This window comes from Vigna unguiculata, chromosome 3, assembly GCF_004118075.2.
Source record: "Vigna unguiculata cultivar IT97K-499-35 chromosome 3, ASM411807v1, whole genome shotgun sequence".
Lineage (NCBI taxonomy): Eukaryota > Viridiplantae > Streptophyta > Magnoliopsida > Fabales > Fabaceae > Vigna > Vigna unguiculata.
In genome coordinates this window covers 61,781,561-61,801,131 of record NC_040281.1, presented here as the reverse complement: position 1 = coordinate 61,801,131, position 19,571 = coordinate 61,781,561, and the positions used below count along the sequence as shown (strand labels likewise).

The window sequence follows — 19,571 nt, the reverse complement described above, 5'->3', positions numbered from 1 at the left end:
TCAAGAATAATTATGGACAACCAAAATAAATAAAAATTTACAACTTTTTCAATATGAACCAAAATTTGAATTCAACAAGAGTTGAATCCTTACTTTTTTAGAAAGAAACTCGTACTATGTATACTTATGTATCTTGCAAACTGTACTATTAACCACGGGCTATTTCTTCCAGTACCTCCATATTTTCTTCTTGCACCCTATAGCTCAGCAAAATAACCAAAGTACCCTTAAATTAAAAATTACTAAAAATGAAAAATGTAAATATTTTTGACCTAGTCGGCACATGTTCTACACCACCACCATACACAACAGTCTCTTAACTTCTAAGGAAAGTAATCTCACTTTTAATTTTTGATATTTTTTAATTTAAAGATACTTTGAGAATTTACTTTGAACTATATGGGTACAGGAAGAAAATATAGCGGTGCGGGAAGAAATAACCTTATCCATGATTCAATATCATAAAGTTTGAACTTTTACTTCTGTACCCCACGGGAATGTGGAACACTTCCAAATAAAAAATAATACGGGGCATTTTATGAAAAAATATTTTTTTAGACTGACCACTTTAGAAATAAAAAAAGTCTATCTCAACATGCTAATTCTAAAATTTGTAATTACACTTCTGGATTGACTATTGTGAAAATGTCACTTTATAATATTTATTTGGATTCGACATTACGAATTTTATAGGAGTTTTTTTTTTGTTAATTGTATAATTTAAAACTTATGTTTTTCTAACTAGGGATTATATGATTAAAAAGATTATTATTTTTCCTTTAGAGTTTCAATTTGTAAGTAGAATTAATCTTAAAATATTATTTCAAAGTACTTAATATGAACCACTCCCAAATTATATAACTCAGAGTACTTAATATTACCACTGACAACAAGAAATTATGAAATTCGAGGAAGCATTTTCTTAAGATCTGCTGGACCATGAATTCAAGGCAATATATTACTCTTACAACAATAATGCTTTCGCTTTTTACACCATCATTATTACTAAATGCACCTCCTACCGAAAAAATTGAGTTTGAAAAGTTTTTTCTGAAAATCCTTTTTTCATAAATACTATTTTTGAAGTTATGTCGTGGAAATTTTGTTCCAGATTTTATGTTCTAGAAATCCCAGTTGGGAAGTTGTTCAGAAAATCTTTTTCCGTAAGTACTATTCTAGAAGTTACGTTGTGGAAATTTTATTCCAAATTTTATGTTCTAAAAATTTCAAAAAGTATTTTCGAAAACTTTTCAAAATAAATAATCCGAAAGTTCATAAAAATAGTTAACAAAATTTATCCACATTTATAATAAAAATAGTTAAAGTTGCCACATTGATGTAGCAGTAAATAATTACTGCTGATAGTCATTGTAAATATTTTTCAAAAGAAAAAATCAACTTTTTGGTAGACTTTTCTCCTACCCAGCGTTCCTGGAAAGTGGGGGAGGGAAAAACACGAGAAAAGCTAAGGAAAATTACGCGTTCTTCTTCTATTCGCAAACGCCGATTTTCCCTTCAATTGTTGCTGTTATTATTGTTATATTTACTTGGCGGTGATTAAATTAAACGGTTTATTGGATTAAGAATTCTCATTATTACTGTTGAGACTTTCCTCTCCTCTTGCACCAAAGAACACGGTTCCAAGTTTTCTCCATTTCTAGGGCAACTTTTTTTGGCTAAATCCCTTTCTTCCAACTGAAGTGAGCTCTCATTGCAAATTAAACGCGTTTTGCATGCTGCGATCTTAGTTGTGATGGAAACTAGGGCGTGAATTGGCCGAGCAGAAGAAAATACGGTAAAAAATGTTCTTCAGCGGCGATCCTTCTACGCGGAAGCGTGTCGATTTGGGTGGTCGCAGCTCAAAGGAAAGGGACCGGAAGAACCTTCTAGAACAGACGCGAGTTGAAAGAAACCGGCGCTTGTGGTTGCGCCAGCAGAACTCTGCCGTACTCAAAATTCAGGTTGAAGTGCATTTGGTTGATTTTAGCTTTTAGTCTTGCAATTTGGTTGCATATCATTGTTTCTACACTGCAGTCGCCACCGAGTTTGGTTTCTAAATTCTTCTCATTGTAATGTTGGATAAGTTTACCAATAAAAATGTGTTAATATACACAAGTTTTGCTGCAATACTAAATGACTCCTTTCATTAGAATGAGTATGATACAAGAAGTGATGATGTGATAGGTATTCTGGCTTAGTGTCTAGGTATGCAAACATGTCATAGTACTTTGGTATTAAGGAAGCACATAAATAAGGATTCGAGCTTCTTTCGGTAGTTTTACTGTGCTATCATATTCATAGATGACCTCATTATTGTTATTGTTATTCTCGATATAAAAGAATATTGTTAAGGGGAAAGAAGTGAAAGTACATCTGAGGAAGGTTAGGGAATCCTCTTTCAAAAGGAAAACAAAAAAGAAAAGGCAAACTAAAATTGAATATGAAATCCATGAAGCTCGCGAATCTCTTTTCAAACATATGCATTCCCTTACTGAAATAACTACGAGTGCAGCACTAAAGAAAAGTCCATATAAAATCATTCCCTTAATATGCATTCCCTTACTCATTCCAACCTGTTAGTTGTTACATGCAAAGAACTGAGAAAACAACATACTGCTATAAAATCATTGTTTTCTTATTCTCGCCAAAGCCTTTTAGAGATTCTTCATAAGAAATTGCACGGATTTTTGGTTCTCCAAAACCCCCCAACAAAATTGCCCCCTGTCCCATGAGACTATGTGTAATATCTAAACTGATATTACTCTCACTCTCGCTCCCTTCACAGTAAAGAGAACCCACACCACTCTCACGTAACTCCTAGATCACTCTAGTAATGATCACTCACAACTCCAAAGGAAGATTGTAGAGGTTTACACAAAACTAGAAAACTCTCATTATTCTTTAAAAGCATATACAAGGTCTATTTATAAATCTGATTTAACAAAAATCAGAATTAACTAAACAACAGAATTACTGAATTCTGTTTTACAAGGTAGTTATTATAACAACTATTACAATTATTCTTCCCCTTCAAACCAGGACTTGTCCTCAAGTCCTTTACATGCTTTCGGAGAAAAAAAAATCTATTATCATGTAATTCCTTGCAAAGTATTACAAGAATCAGCCTCCCGAACTATCTTTAAACTATTTACAATTAACTCAATGTTTTGTTCATCTTCTGTATCCCTTGAAGGATTCACCGAGATCTGATCTTATGCTCCAAATATAGCATTCAGCTTACCCCATACTTTACATGTACGCTTGTGATCTTTATCCCACTTTTCCTCACAAAACTGACAAAGACCTTTGGCAATCCTTTCACTCGCTTGTTTACGATTTAAAGGTTGGACACTTGAACACGTGGAATCTGATTTAGGTGCAGAATGTGTCCCACTTGAAGGATTTAAAGTAGTAATAGGATAATTTTTTGTACTAGAAACTGGTGCAGACCCTACCTCAACAGTTTTGTCGACGTACTCAGTAGCACATGGCTTTACTGCTGCCAAGATTTCCCCGTGTTCTTAATATTCTGCATGTAATGCCTTTGCCAGGCAAAAGCTTTTCCATCCATCGATAATAACAGCAAACGACTTCGTTGATTTTCAGGGGTTCCCTTTAATTCAAAAATTTGCTCTGCCTTAGCTTTCCACTCACGAAAATTAGAACCATCAAATGAAGGAAATGGAATGTGGGCCCGTTTCAGCGGTGAAATAACTGTGGTAACCGATTCATCTTGTATCTCCTCATCTGTCATAGATGTCTTGATTATCTTGGAAGCTGCAAATGCTGCTGTAAGGTCTGCTAAGGATTTCTGAATCATCTCCAAAGATTGCTGTACCGATTCTTGATTATCAGAAAGAATCTTTTCATATGAATCCATCCTAACTTCCTATTCTCTATTAGTCACCATTGTCTTCCCAGCAACTGATACCAATTGTAATATCTAAACTGATATTACTCTCACTCTCGCTCCCTTAACAGTAAAGAGAACCCACACCACTCTCATGTAACTCCTAGATCACTCTAGTAATACTCACTCACAACTCCAAAGGAAGATTGTAGAGGTTTACACAAAACTAGAAAACTCTCATTATTCTTTAAAAGCATATACAAAGTCTATTTATAATTCTGATTTAACAAAAACCAGAATTAACTAAACAACAGAATTACTGAATTCTGTTTTACAAGTTATTATAACAACTATTACACTATGACAAGTTAGCTTCCTTACATTGCAGGAATAAGTGAACATTTTTTTTGAACTAGACCTCCACATGATCATTAGGAGAAAGAGCATTTTATTACTAATTTGTAACAGCTTATTCCTTTTATTTTACTTTGTTGTAAAAATGAATGACTTGACCTTACAATGTGATTGAGGCTTGCAAAATGTGTTTGAATCTCTAAATCTAGGTGATTGAGTCAGAAAGAGAGAAAAAAGGATTTAAATACACCAGACGAATCCTAGTTCCAATTTAACTATTTGACTTGCGATAGAGATATGTACAATTAAATGAACGAATAAATGACTTTACTTCACTAGTTTCTCTGATACTCGAGCTTTTGGGGAAGAGAAAGTGCCAAGAAGATTCAGGACATCAAATTCGATAAAAAAACAATTTATGGGGAAATTATGTACGAAATTTGAGTTCCAGAGAAGAGGAGAGATATCTTAACAAAATTTCCAATATCCTGATTCACGCTACTTCCGGCTATATCACTTTGCCTCCTCAGCATCAAGACTTTATGATGAATGATTTGATGTTGTTTCATGGTTACAATGTAATAAGCTATATATAACTGATTGAATCCATTAATGATGTATAATTTGCTCAAGATTTCAATATTACAAGATTTTGATTCCAGTTATTTATTAGCTCAATACTTTCAGTTCTTGCACATCTGTCATAAAATTTTGGTGCTATATTTCTTGTCGATTTATGCTGGGCATCACGACAGTGTATTAAATCTTAATTAAAGTTGCATTGCTTTTTTTAATTTCGGCATCAGTTGGCGGTATTTCTCAATTTTTTGGTTTCAGAATATTTTTTATTTTAAATTTATAAATATTCCTGAATATTCATTGCTACATGAAAAATGAAAAGTAGGGTGCATTATTGCATGTTGTGTAGTTCCTGAAGTTTCGCTGCCTGTTTGTTTGATGTGCTGTGTGTACTGTGGTAGTTTATTAAAATTTGTCTCTATACGCTGGGAAGGCACATGATGTTTATAGGAGTCAAAAATATTTTATGTGTCAAGCAAATTTTTGACTGATTCTAGCTACAGAAATGCTTCAGAGGAAGAAAAGCTGTCAAAACTGAACAATCTAAGTTGCGAGAGCAGTTCTATGAAGTCTATGGGAAATATTGCCATAATGTGGACAGGTGAAATCTTTTTATCATTACAAATTATAATTGTTGAATACTGTTTATTTCCTTTATTATAAGCTTTTGTAGTAATTAATATCGCAGCTTAGTTTGGTACGATCTTGTAAATTGCACCATTTCTAATCAAATGAACGCCATCTTCTGTGCATTCAGGAATTCTTTTGGTCCAGATTCTGATTTCCTCTGCCAGTTCCTCTATTTCTTTAAGGCAGACGATAGTGATGATTTTTTAGTTCTTGTTCAAATTTGCCGGTTGCTTTGGTGGTTTGTTCAAAATAATGGTAATTCAAAATCAGCATTCCATTCAAAATACAGTTTTTTCTGTATTGTTCTTTTGAGGAAAAAATTGTGATCTCTTTATTATTGTGTCATTTGACAAAGGTTGTATTCTAGTTTCTGGATTTCTTTGTATGATATAATAAAAACACAGGTATTGAAGTGTTTTATAAAACTATGCTGGTATTGTTAGGTCTGGTTCTTGCTAGAAGTTTGAAATATTTTAGATTCTTGTGTTCCTTCCAGTGTTTTCCCCCAAGAGTTTGCCACTAAACTCAGCTAAAATATTTGCAACAGGGGACGTTGTGAACATTTTTGCAGGGGTGGATTACTCTTCCACCCGTGCTTTGGTGAACTACCGAGTGAAGCGATTTGTACAAGCTTGTATTCATGCTTTGCATCGGAATAGGTTGGTTTTCATGCCATGATTTGATCCAATTTTTCTGAGTTTCTGGCTTTCTAAAATTATCTAACTTGTTTTTTCCATTCTCTTTCATGTTGGACTATGAAAATGATATCATTTTACGATTTTATTTTTCTGACGAGGTTTTCTCTTGTTCATGTTACATTGGTTATGATGGTTTTTTGTTTTGTATTGCTGAAGAGCGCATGGCAACGTGCCATGAATTCGAATTTATTCATATTATGTAATAAATTTTTCTCTATTGTGGTTGTTGTGGTTTTGACTATAAGCACTAATTACAACTTTATTAGTATTAACAACAAACTAGGTTTTATCTTTCTCAAGACTGGATAGTTGGAGCATGAGGTTAGAATTTAACATTTGCAAGTTGCTTAACTCAACATTGAGGCTTGATAGACCTTGATACATATTAGGAAACAGAATAAGACTAAATTTAACCCCAAAGTAGGGAGTTTGGGTGACCTGTGAATTGCCCAAGTCTGATAATGAGTATTTGCCATGATCCTAGCCAATGTGGGACACATTTCCTATCTCCATTTGTCTTTAATAATGAAAAATACTAATCATACAAAATGTCATATATGATGGCCACTAGATAAACAATGTCTCATCCCTCCTGTGCATATACGCTGGCGATTGGATGCTATGCAAGTATTTCAAAGTTAACCTTAAAGTTGTAATCTTCGTGGACTGTTTCTTGCCTTTGGTCTTTGTGTTGCTGTACCATTTATTCTTTTTAACTGAAAAAATCATTGTATTTTTGCTACTTTGTATTTTGGGTTTATTTGCTACCTTGCTTACTTAATTTTTATGTGGACAGAAATCAGCTAAAAGGGCAGCTTTTGTTGACTCCTGAGGAATTGAATGTATCAGCTGTTCCTTTATTGGAGGTTTTAGTATTGTTAATTGATTCCAAATTGCCATGGAGCTGTAAGATAGTAGAATATCTCTTTCGAAACAATGCACTTGGCCTACTAAGAGAGATCATTCTTACAGGGAAGGTAATGTCTTTCAGAATCAAGTTAATTCATAATTTGATAGGTATTTGAGAAATATGGGAGCAAGCAAGGGAAAATAATAATGTGGGTTAACTCTTTCTTCCTCCGTCTATATTTTTTTTTTTGTGGATGAAGAAAGATCCTTGTTTTCTAAATGTGTTATCTGACTAGAGTGCATTTGTCTTTAAGTGAAATTTCTTCATAATGTTCGCTTCTCTAGTTTTTTTGCATTTTTAGTTGTGTGTTTTAAAGAAAAAGCTAATAAAGTTGGGGGAATTTGCAATATTGTCATGAAAGAAACATAAGCAAGGACAACACCCATTTCTAAATATCCACCGAAGCTGTCGATATTTCTTATTCCTTTATTTCTGCTGTGTTTTTCTGTAGTATTCTTAATATCTACAGTTGAAAAAGATTAAATTGTACGAGAGAAAAGATTTGACTGAATTAATTGAATGTCACATTACATTTGCCTCAATATATAGAGAACTCTAACCCTAAAGCATCGATTACAAAGAGATCTCTAGAATCCAACGCACTTGCAATTAATTACTGTATTTGTAATTAATAACTGTATTCTATTGTAGCTTATAAAAAATATTTTCTCCTGATGAATTTCCCTCTTCCTCTACTAGATGTTGATTGGGGGCATCCTAGCTCACCAGAAGAAGAACTAGGCTAATTGATTAAATATCCAATGCAATATTGTTTATGTTATACTTTCTAGTTTTGTCATTTCAGATAAGGTATTGTATCGTTCTCCTGCATTAAACTTCCCAAGTGATTCCCTGTAGGGTAATGATGCAGAGAATTATTTTTCCATTGGCAAGGGTTCATCATTGGAGCGTGTGCTTATGGCTGTAGTACGTCACGCTGGTCAGGAGCCATGTATCTGTTCACATATTAATCCAACATATAGTTTTGCGTCTCAAATCATCACCATTCCTTTTTTGTGGCATCTTTTCCCTAATTTACAACAGGTACGTTTTTCATTTATTCTATTTGATGGGGTTCCTTTCCTTTGTAATAAGTGGAAGCTTAAGAAATGTATTAGTCATCAAGAATGTCTACCTTTTCATAAATGTTGAAGGTAAACTTTAAGCAAGAAAAAAATCACTGTCTCTATACATCTTAATGGTGGTGAATGCTGTGTATGTTTGCCAGCATTACAGATCTTATATAGGTAAATTTTGGCAAGTCTTGTTAAATGTTTGAATTGGTACACAGATTTTTGCCGCAGAGGACCTGAGCCAATTTTACATGCATCAAATGGCAAAGTTTGGGCAAAATCTGATCAATTTTCTACCTAAGGATATATCAAATGAATTTCCTAGCCATGCCTGTATGCTTGGAAATGTATTAGAAACTGCTGGAGTTGCTTTGTCTCATCCTGTCTGTTCATTTGATATGGTAAGGAGCTTATTCACTGCAGTATGCCATCTGCTATAATTTGCCTCATTCATATCCCTTTTTGACTTATGTAAGTGAAGAGATTGATCTCATGGTGGATATGCATTAGGCACTTTGATTTTTTACTTCTATTAAAATTGATTTGGTGATGTCTACTAGATTTTGCTTTCGGTTCTTTTATTACATAAAAGCAGTTTTATTATGGCATAGGAGAGAGTTACAAGGAGTGGATTACATATCTTCTGTTTTTTTAGGTTCATATCACAACTTCTATTGAAGAGAAGACAAGAGTCAAATTGTTTTACATTTTGTAAGATGATGGTGGTATCCTTCATTGGTCTTGTTCAACCATGGGCCATTAACCTTCAGCTAAATGATTTTGGTTGTGGTGGGGAACGGGAGCGAAGTTCTTACAATTTATCAAATGTCAGTGACTTTTTACATCCTGTAGGAACCCACATCTTGTATTTGCACAACATTCAGATTCATAATTATTACAAAACCTGCCTTTTCATATCCTGATCAGTTGATTTTCTTTTCTGCCATTTATAAATGTGGCCAAACTCTGCATATTTATAGGATGGGATACTTGTTACACAAATTTGGGAAATTAGGCAAAAACTGTTTTTCTAGACAAAATGTCACTTTGTAATTATCTAAAAAAAATTATTTAGTTTGACGGGAATCTTTTGCTTGCAGTGATGGCCATTTAAATTATTCGATGCTGCCATGCAGTTGAATTTGAAACTTCTGCTTAATAACTTAACTCAGCTTTGAAGTTGATCAATGTTTGATCCCTTTCAGGCAATAGACCTTGCGGGTGTCACTACAGTTTTGCTGGAGGCACTCCCATCTGCAAAAACTTTCAATGGTAGAGAAATTATGTTTTCCTCTTGTATTCTATTTTTTAGTTGAAGATTTTACCTCGTTATTAAATAATACTATCATTTTTTATTTTTTGATAAAATAATATACTATTAAAAAAAATAACAGGGAAATACTCCTTACAATGAATTTGCAAGCCTCCTCTCAAGTTAGCTTTTTGGGAATAGGTTCAATCCGTTCAAAATTCTAACAAGTTTTAGAGTGGCAATGTCAGGTTCTATGAGCGCTGAAGATGATATGACTGGAGATGAAGTCATGGAAATAGCTTTAGATAGGAAATTGGAGCAGCAAATTAATAATGCCGTAAATCCTCGCTTCCTTCTACAACTGGTATGCCTTCTTGCAAATGACATTTGTGTCTAGGATATCTTTTGATTAGAAATTTAATCAAGATTTTTACTTTTTGACATGTGCAGACAAACATACTATTTAAAGAGATTTCATCTGTCAATGATTCAGATTATGGACCCAATGATAGAGAAGTTACTGCTGTTGATGCGGTTTGTGGGTTTTTGCATGTTACCTTCAGCAAGCTGCCACTTGAACGGATTATGACTGTGCTTGCTTACAGAACTGAACTTGTTATTACCCTTTGGAACTTTACAAAGAAGTGTCATGAGAACCAAAAGTGGTCATCACTCACCTCAAATGATGCACCTGGCTGGCTGTTACCTCTGGCTGTATTCTGTCCTGTCTACAAGTAAAACTTTTTATGCCATTGTCTTAATATAGTTGTTGAGACATGAAAATTTTCCCTCTGCTCACCATGAACTTTTTTTCTAACTTCTTTTAATTCTGAATATATTTGTTGGAAATGGATCTTATGAGTCATCATGACTATCATTTGAAGTCAAAGGAGGTTACATGATTTTACAGATTTGTTAGTTTTGTATTTATTGCCTTTGTTGTACTTATATGTATTTAACTGTTGAATCAATATAAAATATACACCTTCTGAGTTCTTTCTAACCTGAGCAATTCATGAAACTATTATTCAACACTCTTCTGTGATCTAAATCATTATACTGTATCCTATTTTTCTCTTATCAGGCACATGCTTATGATTGTTGATAATGAAGAATTTTATGAGCAGGAGAAACCGCTGTCACTGAAGGATATTAGGACCCTCATCATTATATTGAGACAGGTAGATATTTTTTAGGACTTATTTTTGTAGGGAAATTCGTGACAGTTTTTGTGGTTGAATAGGACAAGATATTATATTAATGAATGAAGTACTTGAGTTCAGTTCAATGTTCTCAAACTTGAGGATCGCAAGAGGACCAGAAGGGGAATAAAAGATCGTGACTTGACTCAAGAATTATGCAAATAGAAAACCTTATACACATACATTAAAAATAATATAAACAACAAAAATAACTTAAATATTAAGATCGAATTCATAACGCGTCTCAAAATCGGTTTATAAGTCATAAAATAACTCATAAGAACTAATAAATGAAGGGTATAACATAACATTAAGAAGAAATAATGGGGAAAAACATCACAAAGAAATATCAAATCAGAACACTTCCAACAACTACCAAAAGCCAGCTACCTTAATGCTGTGCACCCATAACAATTCGGGATGGTGATGGTCACACGAGGGTTGACAATATTGTCAATGGGAGCTTGGACAAGGACGATGATGGTGATGGGAGGGTTGGAGACGGTGATGTGATGAATGATGAAGACCTGCAATAGCAATATGAGAGTGATGGAGCTCATTGGGGTTGATAGCTGAGATGGCGAAATTGTTATCATTTGTGTTGGCGAATCTTAGGGAAATGGTGCTGTGTTTAAAAAACCAAGTCGACACAGGTTCCATTCAGGATTGAAGGGACCCAGGATCCTCCAATTTTGAATGCAAGGTCACAATCTAGCAACTATTTGTGAAATCTCCATGCCACCACCAAGTTTGCGTGCTTGGTCACCACACCAAAACTCACGACATCTTGTTAGTTTATGAGTATACTAATGAGTTTGACAACATTGATTGAGTTAAACCTAAATATTGTATGCTATTTTTTTTTTGGTGGCATTGACCCAGAATATATTGCAAACATGTTTTCTGCAGAAGCTCTGGATACTAATGTGACCTTTGCAATTGCAAGTAATTCTGGATAGTTTTTCTGTTTTCACAGGTTCTGTGGCAGCTACTGTGGGTGAATCATACTACATCAGCTAATTCAGTAAAATCAGTTCCGAATAGTTCAGTTAGAAAGGGGCAGTTCGTTCAGGCCATTCAACAGAGGGTTAGCATTGCAGTCTCTGAGCTTCTCTCCCAGGTAGAAACACCTCACATGTCGTGTATCTTATATCATGTTCCTTGTTACATTTTGCTTGGAAACAGAGAAAGTGATATCTATATGACAAGGGCGTCTCTTAGGGTTTGGCTTTAGGATAGGTTTGTATTATGGCTTTTCTATGCTATGCTCATGAGTGTTTGGCAGGATTTTCTGTCTTATTTGCAAACAGAGAGAGACTGGGCAGTGTTATTTCATCTTGTTTTCCTTTTTTTTTGTTTCTTCCTTATTCTATTTTGGGATAGTTATCATCTCTTTTGTTATGCTGTCGCCATCTTCTCCATTCTCACTATTACTAGTAACTTTTTTTTTCTTCTGTCAACACAAGAAAAAGAGATACCAAGGCTTTCCGGTTTTCATCAAGTCTGTTCGTTTGAGAACGTTTTCCAAAAGTTTCACTTTATTTTCACCTTTTTTTTTAAAATTTGTTGAATAAATATTTGAAAAAAAGTCCTTACTGTCCCCACTTTCTGTATTAAAAATTTTTCTGTCTGTTTTTAAAGAGACATGCATGTCAAATTTCACCAATAACCATACTATATGAATTGTTTTTATTATATTTCTGTCTTACATTTTGAATTTCTTCCATAGCTGCAAGATTGGAACAATAGACGGCAGTTTACATCCCCCAGTAACTTCCATGCTGATGGTGTGAATGACCTATTTATCTCTCAGGTATTCCCTCTTTCATTGATTATGGTTATAGGATGGAAACGGGAATTTCTATTTGTATAATATAATCCTTTTTTTCCACAGGCTTTAATAGAAAATACGCGAGCAAATGAAATATTGAAACAGGCCCCTTTCTTGATACCATTTACTAGCAGGGTTAAAGTATACTCTGTAAGAATCTCTTTTTTGACTTTGATTTGATTTCTCGTTATTCTTGTATTATTTACAGTAGATAGCTGCAACTGCAAGCAAGGTTTTGGAGTTCCTGTATCATAACATAACATGTCAATGGATAATTAATATAGACTATTTCTTGTTTCTTTAGTCTCAACTAGCTGCTGTTAGGCAAAGGCATGGATCTCAGGCTGTATTTAGTAGGAATCGGTTCAGAATAAAACGAGACCGTATTTTGGAAGATGCTTATAATCAAATGAGTCAGTTGACAGAAGATAGTCTTCGAGGATTGGTAAGTCCTTTTCTAAGACATATTTTCTTATTTGTTATTCATTCCCTATTTTTTTGTCTTTGAGGGATCTAGTAGGTCCTCCTTTTATATGAGAGTGAATTTCTTTTTGCTGCTTTGCAGATCCGTGTGACTTTTGTCAATGAATTTGGAGTTGAAGAGGCTGGAATTGATGGCGGTGGAATATTCAAAGATTTCATGGAGAACATCACACGTGCTGCCTTTGATGTGCAGTATGGATTATTTAAGGTCAGAAATATTGTGCTGTTGTTTATATTTAACTTGAAGGTTTTTTCTACTATGTATATAGCTGACCGCATTAAAGAATCTAGGTTATTGAAGTATTAGTGAGTGTGAATATGGATGCAATTGGATAGGTGGATTGACAAAAGTTACTTCATTTTGTAATCCTGCCGTTGTTATCCTTTTATTTTTTCCTTGTGATTTACTGATTCTTGGCATACTAAATGCCAATGCATCTAGGAAACAGCAGATCACCTGCTTTATCCTAATCCTGGATCCGGAATGATACATGAACAACACTTCCAATTTTTCCACTTCCTTGGTACTCTTCTTGCAAAGGTATTCCCCTCCTCTCCCATTCCCTTTTTAATTTCTCTCTTTTAATAAAGTAGGCCTTTACATTAGATACCTGAATTTACTTCAAATTGATATTCTATCTTTTTTGTCATGTTATTTGAGCGGTATTTCTCCTATAACTATACTGCCTGCACTTAATTGGAACTTTGTTTCACAGTTACTACTTGCGTGTGCAGGCTATGTTTGAAGGGATTCTGGTTGATATACCATTTGCTACATTCTTTTTGAGCAAATTGAAACAAAAGTAAGACTCAAGGAGTCTCTTGCTCTGCTTTAGGTAGTTTGTTCATTTAAATTGAATTAGTTCAAGTGTTCAAATATTGGATTTTCATACATTATTTTTCTTGCTTACAACTGCTTTTACTAGTATGAGATTCACAAATGTGACTTCATATCTTGTATAGCTGTAGACGGATAATTGTATTTCTGCATTTTAATTAACCTTGTGCACTTCCGGTTAATATAGGGGTATCACTGGGTCTTTAAAAAAAATCCAAACAAACTTGCAAAAAGATTAACTTTAAATTTGAACTCAGACTTTAGCAATTAAATCATTTGTATGATCTAGACATTGTTAAGAGAGTTATTGTTCCCTTTCCCCTTTATTAAAATATTTCTCATGGATTAAATAGATATTTTAGGTTAAAAATGCATATATAAAATATTGCTACGGTGGTGCAAATGAGCTGGCTCTGGATTTGTTGAAGTCCTTTTTCAACCTCTATTCCTTTTCATCTGTAAACCTTTTATTGAAAAGAAAATTGTTCCTTTTAACTTGAAAAGTTCAAGATAATATTTTTCCTATTTTATCCTTGGTTTTGACACCTAATTTCTAACTATTTTATGCATTTCTCGAGAAATTGGAATGAATAAATGACAAATAAGATGGATAAAGTGTATCATAGGAAGTTGGATAATTTGTTTATAAAAAGTAAAACATTAATTATACTTTTTAGTTCATGTGCCACGGCCTTGGAAAGATACCAAAAGACGAACAAGGGCAGTAGTATGTATTAAGGAGGGACTGCATGCTTATAATAGGATTATCTATTTCACGTTTTCTTACACCTTTAGTTTCCTTATACCAGGTACAACTATTTGAATGACTTGCCCTCCTTGGACCCGGAATTGTATCGCCATCTCATTTTCCTCAAGGTAATGTCACTTCAATCTCTGGCACTTTCATCTACTTGCATCTGCCTTAGTCTTATCTTTGTTTGGATTGAAGGGGAGTGGAAAAGGAAAGAAAGGAAGTAAACGACGGTGGAAAATGAGGTTATTTGAAATAAGGGAAAGAGAGTGGAAAATGAGGGGAAACAAGTTTAAAGTTTGTTGTAGATTTGATCAATATGAAATAAAAAATTGAAGTAATCTTATAATATAAAAAATTACATAAATGCCCATGGTTGTATTTTAATTAGAATGAGTATAAATTAATTTTGAAAGTAGATAAAATAGAAGTAATTAATTTGTGTAATGGAAATAATATTTTCAAAATTTATTTAATTTTTGAAATTAAATATATATTTCACAAGAATAAACTCATTTAAATTAGATGAATTAAATATCTCGGATTAATGCAACCAGCTGATTTAAATTATCTTCTATATTGTTGTTTAGAATGCATTTTCAGAAAATACAATAAATATGCATCTGTAGGACGGCTTCTATTTTCTTATTGACTCAATTTTGCCTTTGCAATCTGTTTGACTAACAGCATTATAAGGGAGACATTTCGGAATTGGAACTATACTTTGTTATAGTAAATAATGAATATGGAGAACAAACAGAGGAGGAACTGCTTCCTGGGGGAAGAAACCTACGTGTCACTAATGAGAATGTTATTACTTTTATTCATCTTGTAGCCAATCACCGCTTGAATTTTCAGGTAAAGTATTTTTGAAAAAAGTAATTGTATTGCATTTTGTACTACAAATAATGCCATATTGCAATTAAATCATTAAAACATAATAAAAACAATTGTGCTTTCAGATACGCCAACAGAGTTCGCATTTCTTGAGGGGATTTGAGCAACTTATTCAGAAGGATTGGATTGATATGTTTAATGAACATGAACTTCAGGTTTTTTTCTAATAATCCTGTCCAATTTTGGGTCTTCAAAGCTATGTTGTTCTCTCTTCCCACTCTATTCTTGGTTTTTGATCAAGGTAGTCAAAATTGAGATGATGGTTAGAATTCTAAAGGACTCGCAATGGATTATATAGATTCTAATTTTTAAGAAACAGACCTCTGGAAGTCCAAGACAAAGAACAATAGATGGTTACAACCTAAAGAATAGACTTACTCCAATAAAAGGTCCTCCTCTAGAGGTGCGATGGCGAGAACATCATCATTTTCCGCATCACCTTGTCTTCATTTGAATTTGGAGCATCATTTAAACCAACACTCTCATTGTCTCCTTCAACATTTTCCACATCCCACTTATCAATGAATGGAATTACATCCATTTGAGTTCCTGTCTAATGGTGCTTCAAGCATTAAAGTCCTGTTTATTAGTCTTTTGACAAAATTTGATTTGATTTTTTCTTGGATCTCCATCAATACATATCCGATCTTCCAAACCAAGATTGTTCTACTACCTAAAGCATTTTTTCCACTTTCTTAGGGTGAACATTCTGTGAGGACACTGATAGAAGCAATGCCAACTTTTGAAGATCCAACATTGAATAGAAATAAGACCAATTTAGAGAAGAGTAAATAAGTGGGGGCAATCCTCACCTTACAAGCCGACTTTGTGAGGATGAGTTAGGCTTAAACTCACTTATTAAGATGATATCAAAGTCATTTGGAGTCTATCCTAGTCAAGTTCTTTGAGGATATTATGCCACAATTATCGGGCTCCTATTAGACCATCCATAAATATCTAATCACACGCATCAAGATGTTCATTCCTTAAAGTGAAAGAGTATGTTGGAGATCCCACATCGACTTGGAATAAGGTTAAATTATAATATATAAGTGATGTGTGAACTTCACATTACAAGCCTGATTTTGTGAGGATAAGTGAGGTTTAAACTCACTTTCTAATATTGTATCATAGCCTATCCTAGTAAGGTTTGTTAGGCTTATTGTGTCACCCACCAACGGACCATCGAAAAATATCTAGTCTCATACATGAGATGTCCATGCCTCAAACTGAGAGAGTGTGTTGGAAATCTTGTGTGGACTAAAAATAAGACCAATTTAGAATTTACAAGTGAGGGAAATCCTCACCTTACAAGCCTATTTGTGTGAGAATGAGTCAAGTTTAAACTCACTTCCTAATAGCAACATCTCTAGAGGGAAAATATGTGAAGGATATACAAAAGTGAACAAGGAGTTGTGTAGGTTGTTGCAAACAAAAAGGAGATGTGAAAGCAAAAAATGTGTCAGTGTCGTGATTGTAAGTGGCTTGCAATGTTGCTTAGTGGACAAGATTCAAGAAGGAGAAATGTAATGTTCATAGTTGTGCTATGCAGTAGGGCAAGTAGGGGAATAGTATGTGTGAAATTGTGTAATGTTGTGGCTTTTTTTAAATTGGGCTTGCGTTTTAACTCAAAATCCATTGACCTAAGTAGGCGAGGCAGCATCTGGAAGTAGAATGAACAAGACCCAAAGAACAGGATTGGATGATCTTGCTCGACAATCTACAGGATCTCACTCTGTCGTAATCATGCATGGGATCCGAAACGGAGTTGTGTGAAATTGTGGAATTGCACAATTCCTCAATCTTAATTGTGATTGTAACCATGTTAGTTTTGATATTTGCTTGTGTGGTGGTTAAGGATGTATTCAACAACAAAAGTATATAATAATCCAACCTTGTAAAACTGAATTTTATCTTAAGTTCTAATTTTGTTCCTAATTATCATTAGTTATTACAATGTTAACTAAATCTTATCCTAAACTTCTGTATTTATTATTGCCATTTTTCTGGACGTGATTTTCAACTAGTTTTATCCTACACTTATATGTTTCATTGGAGTCCAACTTGCTTGACATCATTTTTTTCCACAGCTTCTGATATCAGGTTCAGTTGACAGCTTGGATATTGATGATTTGCGGCTGCACACCAACTATGCAGGAGGTTATAATAGTGTAAGTCTTCTGGCATTTTTTGTGCTTTTAGTCAGTAAGGAACAAAATAAATGCGTGTAGCATTTATTTGTGGATATTATGCGTGTTAAACTCAATAAGATCCATGTAGTCAGTAATGAAAAATAAATGCATGTTAAACTCAATAAGATCCACTTGAGGAATTTGTGGATCATGTAGCATACTTTTTTCTGTTTATATACACTGCCGATTTTTACCTCTCAAATCTCAATCATTAATTTTCTGATGATGACGCTACAATCTCCATTTAGCTTAAAAGGCATTGCTCTTATTGACATTATTGAATTCTAACGTGTGGTTTCTTATAATAGGACCACTATGTTATTGAGATGTTTTGGGAAGTTCTTAAAGGCTTTTCATTGGAAAACAGGAAGAAATTTTTGAAGTAAGCAATACAAATACACATGAATGGGAGCCCTTTTATTTGACAGATCGTAATATGGATAATAAATTTATCATCTCTACAGGTTCGTGACAGGTTGCTCTCGTGGGCCATTGCTTGGTTTCAGAAATCTTGAACCTTTGTTTTGCATTCAAAGGTGAATGCAGCTCCAGCATTTATGTTCTGATATCTAATTCTAGCATTACTAAGCATATCTAGAAGACATGGATGACACAGATTGGAATTGTCTAATGTTTCTCGTTGTAGGGCTTCCAGTAATGCTGCGGAGGAATCACTTGACCGATTACCAACATCGGCTACTTGTATGAATCTACTGAAGCTTCCGCCTTATACAAGGTTTGTCCTAGGCTAGGTTACCTTTGCAGAACTGATATAAAATTGTTTCTGTAGTTACGATTGTAGACTCTTAGAACAGCCAGAATTGGAGATATATGAATTGTTAATGCTGAACGAAAATTAAGATACTAGGTTTACTCTTTGTAAAGTATATTAAATAACTAACATTGATTGGCTGGATTTATGTTTGAAACAATTTATTCTGACAAAAGAGCAGGGTTTTTTAAATGAGTCATTATTGGTGCTACAGGCAGTGAGTTTTATATTTAGTTATTTAGAAAAAAAGTCCAAGATATATGGGATAGAGATATCCATTTGATGTTAAAAATAGATCCTTTGTAGATTGTTTTCTAACTATAATTAGTATTTTCCATTTTCGGTAGATTTGAATTTGACAAGAATGAGGGGAGCATTTGTAACATCCTTGTGTTTTTTTTATTTTTTGGAAAAGTATGTATTGAGATAAAAACAATTGGAACGGGATTTTTAGAGAAATTTGCATTTAAAATATTATTTATGATTCAGCAGAGTTCCTGTATGACTTATCATCTCCTTGTTCTTCATATTATTTATTGTTGAAGTAGTTTCTGGTGGTTCTTCTAAATCATTTCCCCTGACAAAACATTTTTCAGTAAGGAGCAATTGGAAACCAAACTACTGTATGCCATAAATGCCGATGCTGGCTTTGATTTAAGTTAGAAGCATGAAGTGGAATTTACGATATCTTTAGGGTTTGAGCTTGGTACAGAATGACTCCGATGACGATTAGTGGAACAGGAAAGGGCAAATAATCGGATGGATAGAGCTGAATAAAAATATCATGTGTTACTGTATGTATGTGTATATATATACTTGTTGTCTTCTTCAATCTTGATTGCCAATTTGTGTCTTTTTATCTAAATGTAAATACCTAAAATGTGAATTATTTTGTGAAATTCACTTTGGCAGGGTTTTTCCTGATTATTTTCTATGATCATAAAAGCAAAACTTCACCCGGAGGTTTTGTTCTTTTGCATTTGAGCGTGGTGAGTCTGGAAATTAGGTTTTGAAGGGAAAGTGAAAGCACACATTTCTCATTCCTGCGAATATTAACTTACTGTTTAAGAAAAAAAAAAACTAGATGTGTGGATTTGAATTTTGATAATCTTGAATTTGTATTAATTTGATGGAGATGAATGTTTAGTTTAACAATCTCACACTCGATCATCATTAAACTATTAAAAAACTTATGTATCATTATTGTTTTAGAGGATTTGATTTATGTTGTTTAGTCTTTTCAGGCAACATATCATTAT

At 33.8% G+C, this 19,571-nt stretch overlaps 1 protein-coding gene across 3 annotated transcripts; it reads left to right on the top strand.

Moving 5' to 3' along the window:
* The first annotated feature begins 1,416 nt into the window (after positions 1-1,416).
* On the top strand, positions 1,417-19,291 carry LOC114177946 (E3 ubiquitin-protein ligase UPL6-like). Of its 3 annotated transcripts, none has more exons than XM_028063560.1 (26): positions 1,418-1,961; positions 5,287-5,384; positions 5,541-5,668; positions 5,961-6,072; positions 6,908-7,088; positions 7,880-8,065; positions 8,313-8,495; positions 9,300-9,366; positions 9,595-9,710; positions 9,797-10,080; positions 10,431-10,527; positions 11,525-11,668; positions 12,278-12,361; positions 12,443-12,529; positions 12,684-12,824; positions 12,945-13,070; positions 13,305-13,403; positions 13,598-13,665; positions 14,510-14,576; positions 15,139-15,309; positions 15,414-15,503; positions 17,439-17,519; positions 17,849-17,922; positions 18,005-18,076; positions 18,196-18,276; positions 18,909-19,291. In XM_028063560.1, exons 1-26 carry the CDS (start codon positions 1,803-1,805, stop codon positions 18,973-18,975), a joined length of 3,063 nt encoding a protein of 1,020 aa, XP_027919361.1. In that variant the 5' UTR covers positions 1,418-1,802; the 3' UTR covers positions 18,976-19,291. The 3 variants fall into 3 exon arrangements, with proteins under 3 accessions (XP_027919362.1, XP_027919361.1, XP_027919360.1); XM_028063559.1 differs by having other exon boundaries at positions 18,187-18,276; XM_028063561.1 differs by lacking the exon at positions 15,414-15,503 and having other exon boundaries at positions 1,417-1,961; positions 18,187-18,276.
* The last annotated feature ends 280 nt before the right edge of the window (positions 19,292-19,571 follow it).

Excerpts from the sequence above, each read along its gene's own strand:
- LOC114177946 (XM_028063559.1), top strand. The coding sequence starts at position 1,803 with ATGTTCTTCAGCGGCGATCCTTCTACGCGGAAGCGTGTCGATTTGGGT. Across the intron at positions 9,711-9,796 it reads CTCGCTTCCTTCTACAACTG|ACAAACATACTATTTAAAGA; the intron begins GTATGCCTTCTT and ends TGACATGTGCAG. Across the intron at positions 15,504-17,438 it reads TTAATGAACATGAACTTCAG|CTTCTGATATCAGGTTCAGT; the intron begins GTTTTTTTCTAA and ends TTTTTTCCACAG.